We start from the raw sequence: 24,681 nt of genomic DNA on the forward strand, positions 1-24,681 counted from the left end.
ACTATGAATGCCAAAGAGGGATCCGGATGGGCCAGTACGGGAGCCGAAGTAAACAGAGCTCTTAGCTGCCCAAAAACCCTGTCTGCCTCAGCCGACCACTGCAACCGTACAGGACCCCCTTCAGCAGTGAGGTAATGGGAGCAGCAACCTGGCCATAACCCCGGATAAATCTCCGGTAGTAACAATTACACACAAAGACATGATAGGAAACAGAGGGATAAATACATGTAGAGTGATTAGGGAATGAAAACCAGGTGTGTATGGGACAAGACAAAACAAATGGACATATGAAAAATAGAGCGGCGATGGCTAGAAAGCCGGTGACGTCGATGGCCGAACGCCGCCCGAACAAGGAGAGGAGCCGACTTCGGCGGAAGTCGTGACATCTGTAAACAATTGTTGGAAAAATTACTTGTGTCATGCACGAAGTAGATGTCCTAACCGACTTGCCAAAACTGTAGTTTGTTTAAGAAGAAATTTGTGGAGTGGTTGAAAACGAGTTTTAATGACTCCAACCTAGGTGTATGTAAACTTCCGACTTCAACTGTACATAGAACTAGGAATAAATGCCTTGAGTGTTGGGTTTAGTTAGTAGTTTTACCTTGGCTAGTGGCAATGTGGTCTAGTGTTAAGGCAGTACTACAGTATATTATCAACATTGTCTTATCATATATCTCATTCGAAATTATTGTATTCTAAAGGTGGATGTAAAATCAGTGCCTTGGGTATCATTTTGCGGTGGGCCTGTGAGGGTCAAGTGTTAGTACACCGCCCTAATCCACCTTGAGGTAGATTCCTGGGCTGCCATTGGATTATTCCTGAGAACACAACAATGGATTTTTTAAATTCACCATAATCCCAGTGAATATTGCAAGCACTTTCATATGACTATGTGGAGAGGAAGCTAATGCCTAAAGAAGGACCTCTCAGGAACTTAATAACATAGTAGATTAAAGATCTACAAATGTCTTCTGTGAGTATCCATTTATTCTCTTTATCCTACACCATCTGGTTTGAAATTAAGATGTGGCTGTCTGTGTAAGATGTGGCTGTATGTGTAAGATTAGTGTGAGATTGTGTACATTTAGCATTTGACAGTGAGACAAGGCCAACTTTTTCCCATAGTAATGCCTCTGTTTCTCTGTGACACAGAATAATGGTCTAGAAAGGTTTATTCTAGGACAGATCTGTTCTGGACACAGTGCTTAGTTTCTTGACTGTTTTTGTTGTTTGATGGATTTGTGAGTTGTGATTTTCAGCCATTTTAAAGGCTTACCATGTTACTACCCTGAGTTATGCCGTGTTTGTTAAAAGTTAAGTGTTTGTTTGTTAACCACTCAAATCAGACACAAATGGTTTTTAGAAGTTTGAGCTTCAACACAACAGTACGTCGTTCTGTGTGATACTTGTAGTACAGTGATTTCACTCAATTTTGTATCTTTTATATCTTAGCACTTTTGAGTAATATAAACATTTTACTTGTAGAAACATTCCATCTTTTTTTGTGGTTGAAGTATTCTGGCCAGAATAGACCGATATGATCAACATTAAACATATGAGAATTGGACTACTTATGGGCCTCCCTAGTTGGCCTGGCCCGCTCTGATCTCTGCTGTTTCGTAACTTTATTCCAGTTTGCTCTATAATCAGTGTTAAAAACCACCTCAGAAAACCTAGCGGTGGTTACCTGGGGTAGATTAGAATGTATTAGAAAAACGTTATTCTCCACACAATGTGGGAACTTTCACTAACATGATTGACATTAAAACAATGACCGCCAGAATAGAAACCTACAATACAGTTCTGTGTGGGTCATGGGATCCTAGAATAAACCTTCCCCTCTTCTGAGAATACTCTCAACTCTATTCGGTTCTGAGAATACTCTTAACTCAATTCTGTTCTGAGAATACTCTCAACTCTATTCTGTTCTGAGAATACTCTCAACTCTATTATGTTCTGAGAATACTCTCAACTCTATTATGTTCTGAGAATACTCAACTCTATTCTGTTCTGAGAATACTCTCAGCTCGATTCTGTTCTGAGAATACTCTCAACTCGATTCTGTTCTGAGAATACTCTCAACTCGATTCTGTTCTGAGAATACTCTCAACTCTATTCTGTCCTGAGAATACTCTCAACTCTATTCTGTTCTGAGAATACTCTCAACTCGATTCTGTTCTGAGAATACTCTCAACTCGATTCTGTTCTGAGAATACTCTCAACTCGATTCTGTTCTGAGAATACTCTCAACTCTATTCTGTCCTGAGAATACTCTCAGCTCTATTCTGTTCTGAGAATACTCTCAGCTCGATTCTGTTCTGAGAATACTCTCAACTCTATTCTGTCCTGAGAATACTCTCAGCTCGATTCTGTTCTGAGAATACTCTCAGCTCGATTCTGTTCTGAGAATACTCTCAACTCTATTCTGTTCTGAGAATACTCTCAGCTCGATTCTGTTCTGAGAATACTCTCAGCTCTATTCTGTTCTGAGAATACTCTCAGCTCTATTCTGTTCTGAGAATACTCTCAGCTCGATTCTGTTCTGAGAATACTCTCAACTCGATTCTGTTCTGAGAATACTCTCAACTCGATTCTGTTCTGAGAATACTCTCAACTCTATTCTGTTCTGAGAATACTCTCAACTCTATTCTGTTCTGAGAATACTCTCAACTCTATTCTGTTCTGAGAATACTCTCAGCTCTATTTTGTTCTGAGAATACTCTCAACTCGATTTTGTTCTGAGAATACTCAACTCGATTTTGTTCTGAGAATTCTCCCTAAACAATATTTCACGTTTAAAAATACCTTGTGGGCTTCATGTTTTGATTGTAGTCGCCTACGACCACTTGCGATTGGATGATCCTGCAGGTTGAACAGAAAAATGTAAGAAACATAATTATATTATATTTTTGGGGCCTTTTACCTCACAAAAAACCTAGCACACCATTTTACAATCACAGTAAGAGACATACAATTCGCTTAGCCCCTTAGTACATTGCATGCCTGTCCCCTATTATAAGCCATACTACCCATTATACTAACCATTACTCTAGCTATGTATTTTAATAGGCTATTAAGTTCTCTCTCCTCCCATTCATACTCCAGTTTGTGTCTATGTGAATGCCCTCTGGTAGATCAATGTTCGCGTCACCACCATGGACGCTGAGCTGGAGTTCGCCATCCTGCACAGCACCACTGGCAAACAACTCTTCAACCAGGTACATGGACAGACAGACTGGCGGACAGACCGACTGGCAGAAAGACCGACTGGCGGACAGACCGACTGGCGGACAGACAGATTGGTGGACAGACAGACTGGCGGACTGACGGACAGACTGGCGGACTGACAGACAGACTGGCGGACAGACTGACGGACGGACAGACGGACGGACAGACAGAAAGACGAACGGACAGACTGGCGGGCAGACAGACAGACAGAAGAACGGACAGACTGACAGACAGACGAACAGACAGACTGGCGGACAGGCAGACGTACAGATAGACAGACAAATCTCTATTTCCTGCACTACGGACAATCTTCTTCTTCTTCATTGTTGTGTAGATAGTGAAAACCATCGGGCTGAGAGAGACCTGGTTCTTTGGCCTACAGTACCAGGACAGCAAAGGCTTCTCTACCTGGCTCAAACTCAACAAGAGGGTGAGTACATCCTCACTACTCTGCTCAGACAGTAACAACATACAGAACTGTCTCACACACTTCCACGTTCATTCATTCACTTATTTACTCACTCATGTTGTTGCAATGTTCCCAGGTGACAGCTCAGGATGTACGCAGGGAGAACCCTCTGTTGATAAAGTTCAGGGCCAAGTTCTACCCTGAAGACGTAGCTGAGGAACTGATCCAAGAGGCCACGCAACGACTTTTCTTCCTGCAGGTCATACACACACACACACACACGAGCTGGCCAGACACACACACACGAGCTGGCCAGACACACACACACGAGCTGGCCAGACACACACACACGAGCTGGCCAGACACACACACACGAGCTGGCCAGACACACACACACGAGCTGGCCAGACACACACACACGAGCTGGCCAGACACACACACACACACATGAGCTGGCCAGACACACACACAAATCAAAGTTTATTTGTCACGTTCACAGGATACAACAGGTGTGAACACTACATAGAAATGTTTACTTACAAGCTCTTCCTCAACAATGTTCAATATCAAAGGTAAAGAAATAGAAAATCCAAAATAGGCTCTTATAAAGAGCACTGAGTCAATACTAGGTCACTCTCACTCAGATATCATATTAAAAACTGCAAGCATTTCTCCCCACCCTATGACAAAATGTGAAGAATTGCAGGAAATTAGCTGTAAAACTGAAGAAAATTCTCTACACCCCATGACAAAATCAGTAGAATTGCATGGAATTAGTTATACAATTGCTAAATCTTCTTTGCCCCATGGCAAAATGTGTAGAATTACAGCATTTCACTACAGCATTTCTCTACTAAAATGTCCCATTTTCTCTCCGCTGTCAAGAAGGGTCTACACAACATTTCACTTAGGAACATTTAAAACAACAGAATGTAATTTAGGACCCTCAAAAGGCCAGGGCCGGCTCTCAAAGTTGCCCATCTCTGTTGTAAATAATCAGAATTCATGTAAACATTGGAGTTGACCTCTTGGCACAACTTATGGGGTATGTTGAGCATGGGGACAGGGGACGTTGAGCCGCCTTGGGGGTAAGTCGGTGATGGTGTCCTGTGACAGTGGTTGCTGGTAGGTCAAAGTTGAATTCATGGAATGGGGGTGTGGTGTATGGTATATCTTAAATGTATACCTACATTCATATTGAGGCCCAGGTACATGTTCGTTATCTTTTTTGGCAATGTACTGTCGTGGAATTCTAATCACTAATGAGGAGAGACAAGGTCAATCACCAATCAGGATATTACTTTACTCAAAAGATATGAATAAAACAGCGAGTGAGGCTGGTCGACCCAACACTTTTGAGTAGCTCTGACATAGAACGAATGAATACAAATATCTTTTATAGCAAAGATACTTAGTCTACATGACAAACAACAGATGTGTGGAATGGGTCAAAATGTGAGACTTGATATATGAGAAAGGAGTTTCCCCCAGCCAGATAGCATTTGCTGTGAAGACTGTTCTTATTGTATAGAAACCAGAGTTTGGCCCCTGAGACAAGGTTCCTCATCACTATCCTCTCATACCCGAGCTGTCTCTCCCCGGTACCTTACAGAACTCTCTCCCCGGTACCTTACAGAACACAAACACCAACTCATTTTATCACCAACCCATTAAATCAATTGTCAGCGAATAAGCCTCAGAGGCTCCCCTCAGGTCACACAGACACAGATGAGCGAGTACTAATAGAAGCCTATGCTATTGCATAAAACAACCACTCGATGCAACATAATCTTGTAATTTCTCCATCATAGTACCTCTTCAATGTCATTCAGTCTATGTTTTTATCCCTTGCTGCTGCTCTAATGGACTTCTTCCCTTCTCTCATTTCCTTGGCTGTTCTCTGAAGAACCTCAAGGGGGACTAGAACTCTGCTTGTTTTATGTTTGTATACACGGGGCATGAGGATGTTTGCTCTTTAACAATAAAAAAAATACTATTTGAGTTCATATGCATGATACATTGCAAAAATACTATGCACATTATACATAAAACGGACAAAATGTAATCATCATTTGTATGGGGTACGGTGGCCATTGGCTCAACTTACTCCATGACCATTGGCTCAACTTACCCTAAGGCAAACATTTTGACTATATTAACCCATACAGCTACAAGGATGCACTTTCATGCCAGGTTTAGGACCTCATATTGTAGCTTATAGAGACCCCCAACTGATCTATAGAACATCTTAAAACAATCTATTTTGGTTTAGATACAAGCATCATGAAACCTATAACACAATATTTACATTTGACTTTGTGCAAAATAAATTAGGGACCTAACTTGCTTACCACTTTTTCCATGTGGTTTTTTACTTCACAGACTCCATGAAATGATGACCTCTTCCTAAATATTTGGTCACATGATTCATTTTATGTATGGTTTCCTAGAAACAAGGGTGGCTCCACTTACCCCACTCTCCCCTACACATACATGTATGTGTATAAGGATGTACACAGGTCAGACACACACAGGAGCTGGTCACACTGTTTGTCACTGCAGGTAAAGGAGGGCATCCTGAATGATGATATCTACTGTCCTCCTGAGACGGCTGTGCTGTTGGCCTCCTACTCTGTTCAGACCAAACATGGAGACTACAAGAAGGATTACCACTTCCCTGGTTACCTCAGCAGGGACAAGCTGCTTCCCCAGAGGTGTGTCGTCTCTCCCCGTCACCCTGTGTGACATACCTCAGCCCACAAACAGAAGCTAAACTGGTGAAACGGTCCACTGAATTTGTTGATCTTCTATGATCATTTTGAAGAGAGATCTATTCCAAGTCTCTCTGAACGTTCCTCTGATTGTTGTCTCCCATACTTAGATCAGTGTTGGGGTCAATTCCATTTAATTTAGCAGACACTCTTATACAGAGAGACTTACAGGAGCAATAGGGTTAAGTGCCTTTCTCAAGGGCACATCAACAGATTTTTTCACCTAGTCGGGATTTGAAACAGCAACGTTTTGGTTACTGGCCCAACGTTCTTAACCGCTAGTCTACCGTCCTCTCTCTACCCCCCTAATTGAACCCTTCTCGTGTCCTCTACCCCCCTAATTGAACCCTTCTCGTGTCCTATACCCCCCTAATTGAACCCTTCTCGTGTCCTCTACCCCCCTAATTGAACCCTTCTCGTGTCCTCTACCCCCTAATTGACCCTTCTCGTGTCCTCTACCCCCTAATTGACCCTTCTCATGTCCTCTACCCCCCTAATTGACCCTTCTCGTGTCCTCTACCCCCTAATTGACCCTTCTCGTGTCCTCTACCCCCTAATTGAACCCTTCTCGTGTCCTCTACCCCCTAATTGACCCTTCTCGTGTCCTCTACCCCCTAATTGACCCTTCTCGTGTCCTCTACCCCCTAATTGACCCTTCTCGTGTCCTCTACCCCCCTAATTGACCCTTCTCGTGTCCTCTACCCCCCTAATTGATCCTTCTCGTGTCCTCTACCCCCTAATTGACCCTTCTCGTGTCCTCTACCCCCCTAATTGACCCTTCTCGTGTCCTCTACCCCCCTAATTGACCCTTCTCGTGTCCTCTACCCCCCTAATTGAACCCTTCTCGTGTCCTCTACCCCCAGGGTTCTGGAGCAGCACAAGCTGAACAAAGAGCAGTGGGAGAACAGGATAAAGGTGTGGCATGAGGAGCACAAGGGGGTGCTGAGGTAAGATCACATGTCCTCTCTACTCACAGTCCAATCCAAGTTAACACTGGCTTACTTATATTGCACTGATTGTATGTAGACCTCCCGGGTGGCGCAGTGGTCTAGGGCACTGCATCGCAGTGCTAGCTGCGCCACCAGAGTCTCTGGGTTCGCGCCCAGGCTGGGCTGGGTTCGCGCCCAGGCTCTGTCGCAACCGGGAGGTCCGTGGGGCGACGCACAATTGGCATAGCGTCGTCCGGGTTAGGGAGGGTTTGGCCGGTAGGGATATCCTTGTCTCAGTATGTAAAAATGTAATGAAATGTAAAAATGTAATGAAATGTAAAAAAAATGTAATGTATGCACTCTACTGTAAGTCGCTCTGGATAAGAGCATCTGCTAAATGACTAAAATGTAAATGTAATGTAGAATGTGCTAAGTATTACGTTAGCTGCATTCCCACTGATTGTCTGTGTGTGTCTGTATCTGGTCCTGTACATGTGTTTGTATCTGTCTGTCCCCAGGGAGGATGCCATGGTGGAGTATCTGAAGATAGCTCAGGATCTAGAGATGTATGGAGTCAACTACTTCAGCATCAAGAACAAGAAGGGTTCAGAGCTGTGGCTGGGGGTAGATGCTCTGGGCCTCAACATATACCAGAACACTGACAGGTAGGAACCTTTAACTAGATCTGAATTCCCCATATGTTCATCATGATATTAGACTACTTTGAAGTCTGAAAACATTGGATGAACTTTGATTTTGGAGTGAACTATCCTACAGTGTTTTCTTTATAGGATGACCCCTAAGATCGGCTTCCCATGGAGTGAGATCAGAAACATTTCCTTCAACGACAAGAAGTTTGTTATAAAGCCCATTGACAAGAAAGCACCGGTACATCACCTCTGTTTCTTTGTCTGCTGTATATTTGGTTATAATTCAAACCTCTGATAGTACCTGTTTGTTAATTACAGAATAAAGGTCACTTTACAAGTACAAGAGGCACTGATAAGTACAAGAGACACTGATAACTACAAGAGGCACTGATAAGTACAAGAGACACTGATAAGTACAAGAGACACTGATAAGTACAAGAGGAACTGATAAGTACAAGAGGCACTGATAAGTACAAGAGGCACTGATAAGTACAAGAGGCACTGATAAGTACAAGAGGCACTGATAAGTACAAGAGACACTGATAACTACAAGAGGCACTGATAAGTACAAGAGGAACTGATAAGTACAAGAGGCACTGATAAGTACAAGAGACACTGATAAGTACAAGAGGCACTGATAAGTACAAGAGACACTGATAAGTACAAGAGGCACTGATAAGTACAAGAGGCACTGATAAGTACAAGAGGCACTGATAAGTACAAGAGGCACTGATAAGTACAAGAGGCACTGATAAGTACAAGAGGCACTGATAAGTACAAGAGGCACTGATAAGTACAAGAGGCACTGATAAGTACAAGAGGCACTGATAAGTACAAGAGGACACTGATAAGTACAAGAGGAACTGATAAGTACAAGAGGCACTGATAAGTACAAGAGGCACTGATAAGTACAAGAGGAACTGATAAGTACAAGAGGCACTGATAAGTACAAGAGACACTGATAAGTACAAGAGGCACTGATAAGTACAAGAGGCACTGATAAGTACAAGAGACACTGATAAGTACAAGAGACACTGATAAGTACAAGAGGCACTGATAAGTACAAGAGGCACTGATAAGTACAAGAGGCACTGATAAGTACAAGAGGCACTGATAAGTACAAGAGGCACTGATAAGTACAAGAGGCACTGATAAGTACAAGAGGCACTGATAAGTACAAGAGGCACTGATAAGTACAAGAGGCACTGATAAGTACAAGAGGCACTGATAAGTACAAGAGACACTGATAAGTACAAGAGGAACTGATAAGTACAAGAGGCACTGATAAGTACAAGAGGCACTGATAAGTACAAGAGGAACTGATAAGTACAAGAGGCACTGATAAGTACAAGAGGCACTGATAAGTACAAGAGGAACTGATAAGTACAAGAGGCACTGATAAGTACAAGAGGCACTGATAAGTACAAGAGGAACTGATAAGTACAAGAGGCACTGATAAGTACAAGAGGCACTGATAAGTACAAGAGGCACTGATAAGTACATTTGTGGTGACTGGGTCTGTTACAGGATGTTGTGTTCTACGCCCCTCGTCTACGGATCAACAAGCGTATCCTGGTGCTGTGCATGGGGAACCACGACCTGTACATGAGGAGGAGGAAGCCAGACTCCATCGAGGTCCAGCAGATGAAGGCCCAGGCCCGCGAGGAGAAGACTAAGAGACAGATGGAGAAGTGAGGACAGAGAGAGGGGGAAAGAGAGAGAGAGAGTGATAATGTTGTTAGCAGGTGTTTACTCATCCCTCATATCCCTCGTTCCAGAGCTCTGCTTGAGGGCGAGAAGAAGAAGAGAGAGAATGCGGAGAAGGAGACAGAGAAGATCGCCAGAGAAACCATGGAGCTGATGGGCAGACTGAAACAGATTGAGGAAGAGACCAAGAAAGCTCAGGAAGGTCCGACTCTTTCTGTCGTCTGACAGTGTGTGTGCTGTATGGGTGTGCATGCATGCTTGGGTGTGTTCATATTCTGTCTGTCTGTGTGTGTGTGTGTGTGTGTGTGTGTGTTTATTCTCTATGTGTGTGTGTGTGTGTGTTTATTCTCTCTGTGTGTGTGTGTGTGTGTGTGTGTGTAGAGCTGGAGGAGCAGACTCGCAGGGCCCTGGACCTGGAGAAGGAGAGGACGTTTGCTCAGGAGGAGGCAGAGCGTCTGGAGAAGGAGCGCAAGGCAGCGGAAGAGGCCAAGGCATCCCTCCTACAGCAGTCAGAGAGCCAGATGAAGAACCAGGAGAACCTGGTACACACACACACACACACGGACAGTCAGACAGCCACACAGACAGACAGACACCACACACAGACACATGCACAGACAGTCAGACAGCCACACACAGACAGACACCACACACAGACACATGCACACACAGACAGACACCACACACAGACACATTAGGAGGCTCCTGTATTATTCTAAGGTTCTCTTTCCAGGCCACTGAGCTGGCTGAGCTGACCCCTAACATCTCCCTTCTGGAGGACGTAAAGAAGGAGAAGGACGACGATACAAAGAGGTGGCAGAAAAGGGTGAGAGAGAATAAATGAATGTGTGTGTGTGTTGGCGCAACCCTCTATCTAACCACAGTCCTTCAATTTGAGCGAGCATGTGTGTGTGTGTGTGTGTGTGTGTGTGTGTGTGTGTGTGTGTGTGTGTGTGTGTGTGTGTGTGTGTGTGTGTGGTGTGAGTGGTGTGAGTGGTGTGTGTGTGTGATAGGGTAATCCACTGTGAGCGGTCATGTGTGTGTGTTTGTCGTCAGACGGTCATGGTGGAGGTTGATTTGGAGCGGGCCAAAGAAGTTCTGAAGACTAAAGACATCCAGGACTGTGTGCAGGGGGACCACGACGAGACCGACGAGAGCAGCGCCGAGGCCAGCGCCGAGCTGACATCACCAGGCATGGTCAGAGACCGCAGCGAGGAGCAACGCATGACGGAGGCTCAGAAGAACAAACGGCTACAGAAACACCTCAAGGTCAGAAACACCTAGGGGAACTCTAGGAACTTTTTTCCCATTAGTCCCACAAAATGTTTTGCATTGTCAGTAGTCAAGTTTTCAAGAAGCAAAGTGTCACTGGCCAGCAGTCAAGTTTTCAAGAAGCAAAGTGTCACTGGCCAGCAGTCAAGTTTTCAAGAAGCAAAGTGTCACTGGGACACATCATCGTGATGACGTGAACACTGTTTCCTGAAAGTCCAATATCTTGAAAACTTGGTTGCTGACATGCTAATCATTTTGGAACTGTATCATCAGTGGACTAATGAAACAAATACCACAAGATAGTTTTTGAGTGGAGTTCCCCTTTAACCCATGAACTTTAACCCTAACCCATGACCCTAATTCATGACCATAACAGAGGCCCAGAAGAATGAATGGCTATACAAAGGTCAGACCCTACCTTAACATATAACCTATGACCCTAACCTAACAATAACCCTTTATACCTGGTTGGGTTCCATCCTGACTAAATTTAAAAATGTCCTCCCGCTCTGAGCTCTGAGCTGAGAGATATGGTTCTGAGACCACATGCGTTACACATGTCCTACACATGTCCTACACATGTCCTACACATTCCTTCCAATGTTTTAGTACATTATGTTGATGCTCCACCAGTTTATTTGTGTCCTTGTTGTCCGTTTGTCCTCAGGCCCTGAGTAGTGAGTTGGCCAGCGCTCGAGACGACAGTAAGAACACTCCCAACGACCTGATCCACGCGGAGAACGTTAAGGCCGGCCGGGACAAGTACAGGACCCTCCGTCAGATACGACAAGGCAACACCAAGCAACGCATCGACGAGTTCGAGTCCATGTGAGAGAGAGAGAATGAGTGAATGAGAGAGAACAAGAGTCTGTACTGAATATATGTATTTGAATGGAAGTCATATAGGCAGGTACAGTGTAATTATAACGTCAACATTGCTTTATTGACTTTGTAAGCACCCACTGCCTCTCCCCAGTAGCGTTTTGTCTACCGTGACTAAAGATTGCCATCTACTGGCTGTAACGTATTACATTTATGTTTGCTAAAGTCAAATTCTGTCGACTACAGACTGTAGGCGACTAGTACAACAATCAAAGTGAGTGATTATATTATTACTACATCGTCATTTCTGCTGCTTTTGGTTTTTGCAATCTTGAAATGCATCTATGCAAAATAATCCTTAGCTGATACACTATTAAAAAACATATTTTTCTGTATGCATAGTTTAGTGAGAGGAACGATTTGAGGTTATTTACAATATTTACAAACGGATGTCATTTCGCAGATATAAATGAGCACCAAATTTGTTAAGTGTTTTGCTATGAGTCAAATAAATACCATTAACCAACATTGAATATGTGTTGAATGCTGTACATATAGCTACTGTCTCACTCTGGTCATCTGTTATGATTGTCACTCTCGTCATCTGTTATAGGCTGTTATGATTGTCCTGTGTGTGTTTGTGTGTCTGCAGTGTGTGTGTCATGTGTTTGTCTGCAGTGTGTGTCATGTGTTTGTGTGTGTGTGTGTGTGTGTGTGTGTGTGTGTGTGTGTGTGTGTCATGTGTTTGTGTTTGTGTCTGCAGTATGTGTGTGACATTTGTTTGTAAGGAGTGTGTGTTTTTCAGTAGGCCTGTTATGACTGATAGTAAACAGTAAGCGCTGTAAAAAAAATATATATATATTTTGATTCGACGTAGAATTGTAAGGCAACCAGCTGCAATAGGATTGTGAGTTTGTTCAACAAGAATGTTCTCGAGCAAAACTCACAATCCTATTGTAGCTGGCTGCCTGACGTTGAATCAACATCGTCTTTTAGTTTTTTAAAGTGTTATTTACATTTACATTTAAGTCATTTAGCAGACGCTCTTATCCAGAGCGACTGAAATCTGAGGTCTACTACGCTGGAAGACAAGATCCCTCTCTGGGGAAAATACAGTTATCTTCTGTGGGAAGTAGGCCATTGAACAGCTCAGTTACAAGAGCAGACTCCCAGTTAGTGAATTCATCTTAAAATTGTTTAATATTTAACCATTATTTAACTAGGCAAGTCAGTTAAGAACAAATTCTTATTTTACAATGACGGCCTAAACCTTCCCCTAACCTGGACGACGCGGGGCCAATTGTGCGCTGCACTATGGGACTCCCGATCACGGCCGGTTGTGATACAGCCCGGGATCGAACCAGGATCTGTAGTGACGCATTGCGCCACTCAAGAGCACATATAGTTAGGTGGGACAACCAGTTTCAGTCATAGTAAGTACATTTTTCAGGAAAATAAGTTACGTTGTAAGATAGGCTACATAAGTTCAAAATGCTGTCATAACAGATGCCATATAATTGTTAGTCATCTTATGACAGCTGACACGTTGCTGTCATGTGACACAAACAGAACAACGGATGTGCCATAGCGCTCATTCACTGTTTCTAAACAGATTACAGGAGTGTCTGTGGGTCAGAAAAACACGGACAACTCACTATTGTTGTGTTATTACACTGCAGGAAGAGGAAGAGTGCACACGTCTGTTTTGACTGTGAGATAAGACGAACCAGCAACAACACTCAGTCTCTCTACAACTTTATTAAAAATATTTTTAAATATACTTTACAGTCAGAATTGTAACGGTCAAATAAGTAACTGATAGATGTAGAACACGGTGTTATAAACACACAATAATAACACGGTAGAGAATGCACTTTACCCTACACGAGTCACAACTTGGACACGCGCCAGCGTTTCCCTCCCCGAGGTCACAACGAATGAGCGAAACGCAGAGGCGCAGAAGGGATTTGTTGTTCATGTACTGTAGTCTCCCGTAGTTCAGCTCGGGGAGGTTATAGGTGGTGGCCCGACATAACGACATAACAGGAGTCTCTGGTTACACGGTTACGTTACGATTTAACTTAGTTGCGTCTACTCTCCCCACGGGAAAAAATGTAGTAGCTCCTCGTGCTTTAGGCTTACTGTGAAAACCGGAGACCTCGAGAGCGCGTCTTTTTTTGGAACTGTCCGCGCCTAGGAAGAAATCAAAACAACAATGCAGAGTGGCACCAATATATCAGATACAGCCAAGGAGTTATGTGACGCGGTGTCAGTGTCTTTAGGTTTGAGTTCGCAGTTAAACGAGATAGTGGATAATGGACGGAGCGGCCCTGCCTTCTCTGCAGACAGCGGCCCAAATCATGGAAACCATTTTTCAGTCTCCGAGGAGTCATCTCCAGAGTTTGGAGCTGGCGCAAGTATGACCTCAGAGTTAACCACCCAGATGCAGAGGAAAACGATACTTAAATCAAATGAACTCAGGCCATCGTTCGAGGTACATCAAGACATTTGTGGACAAAATTATGTCGGTTTTTTACAGACCCTGGAGCGCGAAAGGGACAGCGCATGGAAGGTGACGAGGCCTATGCACGAGTTGGAAATGGCCCGAGGTCTCCGTAAAAACTCGGACATGTTCGTGAATCTGGATAACGCTAATGCGCTCTCGGTGCCCTCTCAGTTTGACGAACTGTTACCTTTAAGTTCTTCATTCCGTAAAGACGCCCCAGACACGTTATTCGGTAGGGACACGGTAGGGACACCAGGGCACGAGGGACCCTGTCCGGTGGCGGGTGGATCTTGGTTCTGTAAATATTTGGACAACGGAAATTGCATGTCTTGTGGAGCACGTAAAGTCTGTCCCCCTGGGGTTAACTATCAGGACTATGACCATGGGATGTCACAAGAGGGTCATGTCCAGGAGCAAAGTTACCAAAGTGTGATGCATGAAAGCGGTCTTCAACAAGTGTATCACTCCGCTATCAAGAAGGAGAGTTCTGGATGGATGGGTGCTGACTCCAGACTGAGGTAGATATACTCTTTATAAGACATTTTATTTCAATTGTTTCTTTGTTTGTTTTCACATAAGACCAAGCGGACCAGAGGCAAGTCAATGGGAGCTTCTCTAACTATGTAATCATAACAAAACAACAGTAATATCAGATGTTATAATATGTCAAATTCAATGAAGCAAAAAGGCACGAGGGGGTGTGGTATATGGCCTTAGCTGTGGTATATTGGCCATATCTGGTTAGAGTTAGAGCGTTGGATTTGTAACTGAACGGTTGCAAGATCGAATCCCCGAGCTGACAAGATACAAATCTGTCGTTCTGCCCCTGAACAAGGTAGTTAACTCACTGTTCCTAGGCCGTCATTGAAATTAAGAATTTGTTCTTAACTGACTTGCCTAGTTAAATAAATATACCGCAAACTCCTGAGCAGTAAAAAATAAACGTTTTGTCATACCCATGGTATACTGTCTGATACCATGCCTGTCAGCCAATCAGCATTCAGAGCTCAAACCACCCAGGTTATAATAACATTTATGCTATCTGTTATAATGACCTAATTCCCTGCACCAGCTGCCACAGAGACTCACTACAATATCCCCATGCTGGAGAGGACAGACTGCAAGTGATAGGTTATTGCCACTGTCCTTTCCAGCATGGCTCATGACTACTACTCAGCAGTGTGTCTGGCTCTGACACCACCTTTTACCTTCCTAACCAGTGTTTATTTAATGAGTATTAGAGTAATAGGCTTCCAGCTGACTTTCCTCTGGCCTTCAACTAACCAGGTGTAATGTATTTAGTCTCAATCCAGAAGGCCCAGTAGGACATTAGGCAACACTCACCACTTAAAGATGCACTATGCAGAAATCGCTCAGACATTTCCTGGTTGATAAAATTCTAATAGTTTGCTTAATTTCAGTTAATGTGATAAAACAAGCAAGTAAAGTGTAGAAAATAACTGTACCATCTAAACCGCTGTGAAATATGTTTTCCAGAACCATAAATATTGTATTTTCAGCTGTTTGAAGCTGGTGCACAAAAACGAAACTTAAGAACGGGAAGCATAGAAATAGTACACATAGAACAGATCTACCGCTTCTTAGACTGGCTTTCAATGAGAATGACAGATCTATAACTTACATTTCAATGTGAATTTGGTCGGGTTGCCCAAAAAGTTATATATTACAGCTTTAATAATAATATCAGACTTATTGCCAAGGCTGTGGGGTGATGGATCCGTCAAAGATCTAGTAGCGGATATTGATCAAGTTGAATTAATTCACATTCAAGGACCATTTCATTTATAGAAAGGCTATCCAAGGTCAAACCAACTTTGACACAGTCGCACACCACCTTACTGACAGTAATTGGCAAAATAATTTGTCTCCCTCTTTCCACCTGCAAACACACACCAGGTACCCACATCAAACCACACCCCGAAACCAACTCACGTTTGAATTCAGTCATGGTCCCTAGCATTTTTTAATTAACCAAATTTAAAACGAGGCCAAATCAGGAAGTGCAGTCGCCTTTTAACACGGGTAGCTGGCTAATTTAAAATGTAAAGTTTGTCAGATTTGTTATACCTCAAAAGTAGTGTAATGTTGATCTGAGCCCGTATTCCACACCATCTGGTTAACAGATTCTGCTGCTAACAGAATTAGAAAGAACCTGCATGACTCAATCCCACATCAATAGGCAGGTATGTGCATATAGGCAGGTATAGGCAGGTAGGTGCGTTTCAGATGTGAGGGTGTAGCTGTAAGATCTGAAATAGTGTTAGGTGTGTGTTGGGTGATTTCAGGTCAATGTATGTGTGTACATCTGTGTGTGTTTCTGTGTGTGTATGTCTGTGTGTGTGTGTCTGTGTGTGTATGTCTGTGTGTGTGTGTGTGTGTGTCTGTGTGTGTGTGGTTATGAAGTGTAGCTGTAAGATCTAAAAGAGAGTTACCCACATGTTAGGTGTGTGTTTACAGATATGTGTGTGTTTACAGGTGTGTGTGTGTTTACAGGTGTGTGTGTGTGTGTTTACAGAGATGTGTGTGTTTACAGGTGTGTGTGTGTTTACAGGTGTGTGTGTGTTTACAGAGATGTGTGTGTTTACAGGTGTGTGTGTGTTTACAGGTGTGTGTGTGTTTCAGATGTGAGGATATGTTGCCAGTGAGAGTATCTGTAAGATCTGAAAGAGTGTTAGGTGTTTACAGATGTGTGTGTGTTTCAGATGTGAGGATATGTTGCCAGTGTATTTCTCTGACCGGAGGGTGTGTAAGGTATGTGGAGACGAGGCGTCAGGCTGTCACTATGGAGCTGTTACCTGTGGGAGCTGCAAGGTGTTCTTCAAGAGGGCTGCAGAGGGTGAGCCATACACACACACATGCATGCACTCACATATATCACTTTGTTTACATTCATTTTACTAGGCTAGTCAGTTAAGAACAAATTCTTAATTACAATGATGGCCAAACCCTAACCCGGACAACCCTGGGCCAATTGTGCGCCGCCTTATGGGACTCCCAATCACAGCCGGTTGTGATACAGCCTGGAATCGAACCAGGGTCTGTAGTGACGCCTCTGGCACTGAGAAGCAGTGCCTTAGACCGCTGCACCACTCGGGAGCCCCATGCACACACACACACACACACACACACACACACACACACACACACACACACACACACACACACACACACACACACACACACACACACACACACACACACACACGTTTGTTTTACTATCCTTGTGGGGACCAAACAATTGATTCCCATTCAAAATCCTATGTTCCCTAACTGTAACTCTTACACCTAACCCCTAACCCCTAACCCTAAAATAGCCTTTTCTCTTGTGGGTACTGGAGAAATGTCCCCACATCTCAATTGTCCTTGTTTTACTATCCTTGTGAGGACTTCTGGTCCCCACAAGGACTTCTGGTCCCCCACAAGGACTTCTGGTCCCCACAAGGACTTCTGGTCCCCACAAGGATAGTAAAACCTAAAAACACCCTCGCAGGCGCACTCACACACACATACAGGAAATGGGATATCCAATTCCCCTGTAGCGGCCTTGTTTGTTATTGTGTTCCCAGGTAAGCAGAATCACCTGTGCGCCAGCCGTAACGACTGCACCATCGACAAGCTGAGGAGGAAGAACTGTCCTTCCTGTCGTCTCAACAGATGCTTCCAGTCTGGAATGAGCCTCAAAGGTAACAACTTTTACTATAACATACATGACTGTTAAATGGGGAGAGGGAGAGAAAGAGATCATGAAAAAGAGGGGGAGAAGAGGGGAGCAGAGATAAAGAGGGGAGGAAGGCTAGACACACCTACTTGTATTTTGGTTACAGGGTCTTTGAAAAAGCAGGAATCATGACTAGGGCTTTAGGTAGGTTTTAATTTACCATGTGTTTTACTCCCTATCCAGTGACTTTCATTGGTAGAAGTTTCGAGCGACAAACTCAGCTGCTTTTCAGGCTGCCTTTGGGGAGTTTTGACAGCATGTAGCTACTTTTCTCAATTCTGCCACACACAAGAGTGGGAGAAGCGGTCTGTGCAAAAGAAGTCACAGCAATGGTGCACACACAGACAGAGAAGCACCAGGGGGGGGGGTGTGCGGTGAGAGAGGAGGGGAAAACGTTATGTCGGGGAGTGCAGCTGTGCCGCAGCAAGGCAAAATGGTGCTGTGAAGTCGTCGTGGCAACAGCAAAACGTCATCTAGAGAGAACTCAAGGGGCCAATAGCAGATATCACTGAACAATAGTTGGCAACACTGTTTGTAACACTGTGTAGTGATTTCAGATGTGGCACCACAGGTCTCAGAGTGGCGGGGGGGGGGGGGGGGGGGGGTTCCTGGGGCTCAGAGTTTTCCTGATCTGGTAGTCGGCTAACCTAAAGGGTACTACACAGAAATGTGAAACGGTGACGATGTAGCATAGTGTCTCGACGTTGCTTTTTTGTTATTAAAGGGGAGGCTCCTTGTAGTGCGCACTGACATTCGACGTGTAGGCAATGAAGTTTGCTTGGTTCCTTGATCTGATCAACAGTAAAGGCTATAGGCTATGCATCAAAGAAGCCTATTTTGCATTGATAAGAAAATATAATCTAAGCTACTGTTCAAACAATAAACCAAACAACATTGTAGCCTTGTTAGAATCTACCCAAAAAGGTATTTTGTTTAGCAGTAATAACTTGTGATTACAGGTTATTGTGAAATGGTAGAAACTGCTGTAGGCTACTCTAGTCCTCTAGCTTTCTTCTCCTTGATCAAAACATGCACTTCTATTTTTAGCTGATGTGGGAGTAAATACACAAGCAGCGTATCCAACTGGGATAAGGTTTTAGGTTACACCGGCAAGTAGAAGAATATTACCTGGGTATATTTTTGTATTATTAATCATATTCAGTTTTTTTTTACAAAACTAAAATCCCGCTCCACCCACGTACACGCAAGTAGATCAACGGAGTGGAGTTTGTAGTAAACTTAACCAACTCCAGATCCCTAGTTCTAGTGTATGTCATAGTAATAAATCAGCTGTAAGGTCATTAAAACAACTCCAGATCCCTAGTTCTAGTGTATGTCATAGTAATAAATCAGCTGTAAGGTCATTAAAACAACTCCTGGAAAAACTCCCGGCCCTAGGAAGGATGAAAACATGAAAACCCTTTACACATAGAGAACAACTGGGCTGGACAGAGACTAACAGGGCTGAGCTGGCTGTGTATGGTGTTGTATGGCCTTTACATCTGTAATTAAAAAGATACTCATACAGTGTCATCACTATTGTGTTAATTGATTAATTCAAGCCAATCATTTTGGATTAAAAAGGCCTTCGGTAGCCTACACGAAGTTTGATCACATTCATATTTTCTCAGAACACAAATAAATTGGCCTATTTTAGGCTATAGATGCATAGCTTAGGCTATAAAAACATGTACGTTTCCCCCGGCCCAGATGGGATCAGAGGGCATAGGCTTCTCTAGGCTACCTGGATCAGTACTTACATATTTCATAATTATCATTATGTTGTTTTATCAGATATTATGCATTTTACCACAAATTCCACAAAATTCTCATCACCGCAACAATCCCAAAAAAGTAATAAACAAATCAATTGCCAATATTTTTTACATTGCTTCCCGAATGAAAATGCCTGATTTAAAAAAAAATAACACTGAAAAAAAATATATACAAAATTAAATTATACAATTATAATTCAATTAAATTTGAATTTTTTCTAAATTATAGCTTGTTAGCCATTTCAGTAATGAAAAGGCCAAATGGGGTAAAGGGGTTGTTTGAGAATTAGAACCTCATTCTGAAGGCATATAAGTAGATAAATTAAATTCTACTACTCCTCTAGATATGCATCATGGGTGAATAAAGCTTTATGGAGTTTCTACAGGAAGTTGAAAAAGTGTTACGGTAATGATTTGCACGTAATAAATATTATAGTTTAATGTAAACTTCAACTAGTATAACATTTTTATGATTTATGGATAGGGATGCACATTTTGGGGAATATTCAGAGGTGGAAACTTTCCGTGGAAATTAACGGGAATATATGGGAATTAACGGAAATATATGCAAATGAATAGTAATACCATTTAAATGTAGATGTTTTTTGCATTGGATATATTTACCATATCATATGGAGACAGAAACATAAACCTTTTACCTTATCATAAGTAGACATAATTGCAAATGATTAAATCCTTCCAATAGAAATAAAAAAAACAATTTAGTTTCTCATTGAACTTTAATTAAATTAGTTGACTCTTCACATGGGATGATTTCACTGGACAACAAAATAAAGGGAATAATGAATGATCCTCAATGATTCATTGCATCGCACCAAAAGCATTTTCAGCATACATACAGCTTTGGTTGTCTTCCTCTCAGCCTTCTATGTCTTCTCCCTGGACCTCCTCAATGTCCACCTCTTGAACATCAGACTCTGAGAACATCAGACTCTGAGAACATCAGACTCTGAGAACATCAGACTCTGAGAACATCAGACTCTGAGGCGCCATCTTCACTGTCAGGGAGGGACAGTTATGCACTTGGCCAGATGAGTCTGCATCTTTGTTGCATTCTTCACATATGATTTGGCACAGTATTTGCAAATGTACTCAGCTTTTCCTTCTACATTAGCTGCAGTGAAATGTCTCCACACATCAGATAGTGCCCATGGCATTTTCCTGTAAAGATTAGAAAAAAATGAGTAACAAAAACCCCAAATACAATTCAATGTACAGATAAATAATTAGATTAAACAACTCCTTTTGTAAGATACAGGTTTTAAAATGAAAGAAGTATGGAACAGGTGTATTAACACTCCTCAGTTAGCAGACTCAAGCAAGCTAAAACGCACATGGTAGCAAAAACTAACTAGCAGAAATTGTTAACAAGTTAGAAATTATTTAAACACACTTTGCTGTAGGCTACTATTTAATAGTTAACAAAAAATCATGTCATATAACATACACTACCGTTCAAAAGTTTGTGGTCACTTAGAAATGTCCTTGTTTTCCATGAAAACATTCATGAAATGAGTTGCAAAATGAATAGGAAATATAGTCAAGACGTTGACAAGGTTATAAATAATGATTTTAAATTGAAATAATAATTGTGTGGCGTTGCAAAATGGAGTGATAGCCTTCCTTCTTCAAGATCCCTTTTACCCTGTACAAATCTCCCACTTTACCACCACCAAAGCACCCCCAGACCATCACATTACCTCCACCATGCTTGACAGATGGCGTCAAGCCATCATTTTTTCTGCGTCTCACGAATGCTCTTCTTTGTGATCTGAACACCTCAAACTTAGATTCGTCTGTCCATAACACTTTTTTCCAATCTTCCTCTGTCCAGTGTTTGTATTATTTTGCCCATCTTAATCTTTTCTTTTTATTGGCCAGTCTGAGATATGGCTTTTTCTTTGCAACTCTGCCTAGAAGGCCAGCATCCCGGAGTCGCCTCTTCACTGTTGACGTTGAGACTGGTGTTTTGCGGGTACTATTTAATGAAGCTGCCAGTTGAGGACCTGTGAGGCATCTGTTTCTCAAACTAGACACTCTAATGTACTTGTCCTCCTTCTCAGTTGTGCACCAGGGCCTCCCACTCCTCTTTCTATTCTGGTTAGAGACAGTTTGAGTTGTTCTGTGAATGGAGTAGTACACAGCGATGTACGAGATCTTCAGTTTCTTGGCAATTTCTCGCAATGAATACCCTTCATTTCTCAGAACAAGAGTAGACTGACGAGTTTCAGAAGAAAGTTCTTTGTTTCTGGCCATTTTGAACCTGTAATCGAACCCACAAATGCTGATGCTCCAGATACTCAACTAGTCTAAAGAAGGCCCGTTTTATTGCTTCTTTAATAAGGACAACAGGCCACATACTTCTTGTGTCTGAGCCGTTGAATTGCGACTCCACTTTGTCCTTATACCGACATTTCACTTGTTTGATTGCCTTGCGGAGGGAATAACTACACTGTATCAGAGCGTGCAACAGGACACTGTACTGTCTACACTCGGTTTGTTGTTTACATTAAAACCTTTTCATTAAATCGATTTTAATCCAAACTAAAGTTTTGTTACTAAGGATTCCACAATGCGGTTAGCCTTTACGGCTGGGACTGCAAGTTTGTGTTCATTTTATTGCGTGGATTCCGCGAGTGCTAGCTGGCTGTACTACACACATCTGTCGTATGTCGTGGTAAAGATTCATTGTTATCTTTTCGTAAAACAACTGGTTGCAGAATAGAGCCAATCTGGATACCAAGCAGATGCTGAGGGAAATCGACGAGTACCAACAGCTTTACGCTATGGAGGAACAACATACTCCTTCGTGGAAAGATCCGACCACCTCACAAAATAACTTTAACCCGACAAAAAAAAGAAAAACAGATTAATCTACAGACACGGACGATTTACCACTGAGGTAGAGGCTAGTGCTCTGGCTGGAATCCATGCAACAATGGAAAGGTTGTGTGAGGAGGTAGCAGGGCTGAGGGGGAGTTTGGAGTTCAGACAGAGTGAAATTCTCAAGCTCCAAAGAGAAAACAAGACACTCACAGCCAAGGTAAAAATCCCCGATTCCAACATGGATTGTCTACTCAGGGAAAACAGGGTGATGAAGAAGACGCTACCAGACATACAAAGTCGTGGCATGCGTGAAAATCTCATTTTTTCTGGGATTCCTGAGAACGCATTCAATAATCCAGAGGGAGTGATCAGAGAATTCATGCAATCCGCCTTGATACTTCCTATAGAGACTGTAAACAAGGTGGCTTTCCTCTGAGTACACAGACTTGGAGCTCGGAGCGACAAGACCAAGGGTCCCCGACCGATCATCGCAAAATTTGAGCACTACCAACAAAAGGAGCTGATCAAAAGCAGAGGAAGGGAGCTTAAAGGGACCAAATTCGGTCTCAATGACCAATTTCCAAAGGAGATGAACAAACTTCGTAAGAGACTGTATCCGGTACAAAGACAACAAAGGAAGGATGGTAGGCGTGCCTTTATCGTTCTGGACAAACTCTTTATAGACTGACAGCTATTCCGAGACAGCTCCATAACACCGTGGCTGTACTAAATACTACAGGGACTTCAGGTTACGAAAAAAAAGAAGGTATGGGAACTGTTTAAATTATCTGAACATTATGAAGTGGATATGAACACACACGTACTCAACTACATGCTTGCTTACACATACGGACTTATACATACACACACACACCTGATCTCGCTCTCCTCTCTCTATTTCTCTCTTCTCTCCCTCTCTCTCTATTGTCGAGAACTGTTTTATAATTTAATGTGTTTATTGTTTGTCTATTTTATGTATTTGTCTACAAGTTTATATATGTTTACAACAAGCAAGGGGAAGATATCAGAATAGGGGCATTGGGGAATAATAACATATTGTACGGAATACATTTGTACTGTAGTGAAGTTTCTAGAGTAATGCAAGGTCTCTTTCATGATCATGTGAAACGTCAATTGCTATGGAAATGCTGGGATGTGTTTTTCAATTATGTTAAAGGTAATTATGATGCAACTATGATGGTGATACGATATGGATTACAATTATGAATATTAAGGCTATACGCACTACATGTTACACATAGACACTCAACCATGCAAATTGGCAGAGTTATTATTTATTTGGACATCACACATTATAGTCTTACTCTTACACAGACATCGTACACACTCTCACTAAATCACATCCAATATCATACTCATCAACCTACTCAGATTTGTTACAAACATAATTTGTCTAAATTTTCTAGTATCTGTGGCATTGGCTCACAGGCAAACAGGCAAGGGAACAAAAAAAATATTACTAGAACCTATTTTTTGAATTCTAAAAATCAGACATTTGAAAGCTGTAGTTTTGACCTTCACAATACCTCGGATGGCAGTAACTTTACAAGCACTAATTATGGTCATTTTAGCCTGAGAATAGTGTCTAGTTATGGTAAGTGTAACGGCGTTCCTCCTCCTCTTCATCCGAAGAGGAGGAGCAGGGATTGAACCAAAATGCAGCGTTTGAATTCGACATAATATTTATTTACAAAACGGAAAAACACGACAACACTTTAACAAACTACAAAACAATAAACGACGTAGACAGACCTGGACGACGAACTTACATGAAACACGAAGAACGCATGAACAGGAAAACTGACTACATAAAAGAACGAACGTACAAACAAACCGAGACAGTCCCGTGTGGCGCGACAAACACAGACACAGGAGACAACCACCCACGACAAACAATGTGACAACACCTACCTTAATATGATTCTTAATCAGAGGAGATGAAAACCACCTGCCTCTAATTGAGAACCATATTAGGTACCCATTAACCAACATAGAAACAGAAAAC

At 42.5% G+C, this 24,681-nt stretch overlaps 2 protein-coding genes across 6 annotated transcripts in view; both read left to right on the plus strand.

The window, feature by feature from the left end:
• The first annotated feature begins 3,140 nt into the window (after window positions 1–3,140).
• Window positions 3,141–11,798, plus strand: LOC120042378 (moesin-like). Its single transcript, XM_038987214.1, has 13 exons — window positions 3,141–3,218; window positions 3,563–3,658; window positions 3,774–3,896; window positions 6,200–6,351; window positions 7,272–7,355; window positions 7,856–8,002; window positions 8,129–8,225; window positions 9,515–9,678; window positions 9,766–9,896; window positions 10,076–10,236; window positions 10,428–10,520; window positions 10,751–10,963; window positions 11,634–11,798. Exons 1-13 carry the CDS (start codon window positions 3,156–3,158, stop codon window positions 11,796–11,798), a joined length of 1,689 nt encoding a protein of 562 aa, XP_038843142.1. The 5' UTR covers window positions 3,141–3,155.
• Window positions 11,799–13,704: 1,906 nt separating this feature from the next.
• The window catches only part of LOC120042377 (progesterone receptor-like), a 32,846-nt gene continuing 21,869 nt past the window's right edge, over window positions 13,705–24,681 (plus strand). For 3 of the 5 annotated variants that reach the window (XM_038987209.1, XM_038987208.1, XM_038987211.1), the window contains exons 1-3: window positions 13,706–14,812; window positions 17,018–17,151; window positions 17,882–17,998. In XM_038987209.1, coding sequence (XP_038843137.1) covers window positions 14,004–14,812; window positions 17,018–17,151; window positions 17,882–17,998 — 1,060 coding nt within the window. In that variant the 5' untranslated portion in view covers window positions 13,706–14,003. Of the gene's footprint in view, window positions 14,813–17,017; window positions 17,152–17,881; window positions 17,999–24,681 lie in introns of all 5 variants that reach the window. The other 2 variants (XM_038987212.1, XM_038987213.1) reach the window with 1 other exon arrangement.

The sequence above is a fragment of the Salvelinus namaycush genome, unplaced genomic scaffold (assembly GCF_016432855.1).
Source record: "Salvelinus namaycush isolate Seneca unplaced genomic scaffold, SaNama_1.0 Scaffold663, whole genome shotgun sequence".
Taxonomy (NCBI): Eukaryota; Metazoa; Chordata; class Actinopteri; order Salmoniformes; family Salmonidae; genus Salvelinus; species Salvelinus namaycush.

Bases quoted from the DNA above. Each gene is read 5' to 3' on its own strand.
- LOC120042378 (XM_038987214.1), top strand. From the start codon at position 3,156: ATGGACGCTGAGCTGGAGTTCGCCATCCTGCACAGCACCACTGGCAAA. The intron at 3,897-6,199 runs GTCATACACACA...TTGTCACTGCAG, and splicing joins AACGACTTTTCTTCCTGCAG to GTAAAGGAGGGCATCCTGAA. The intron at 10,237-10,427 runs GTACACACACAC...TTCTCTTTCCAG, and splicing joins TGAAGAACCAGGAGAACCTG to GCCACTGAGCTGGCTGAGCT.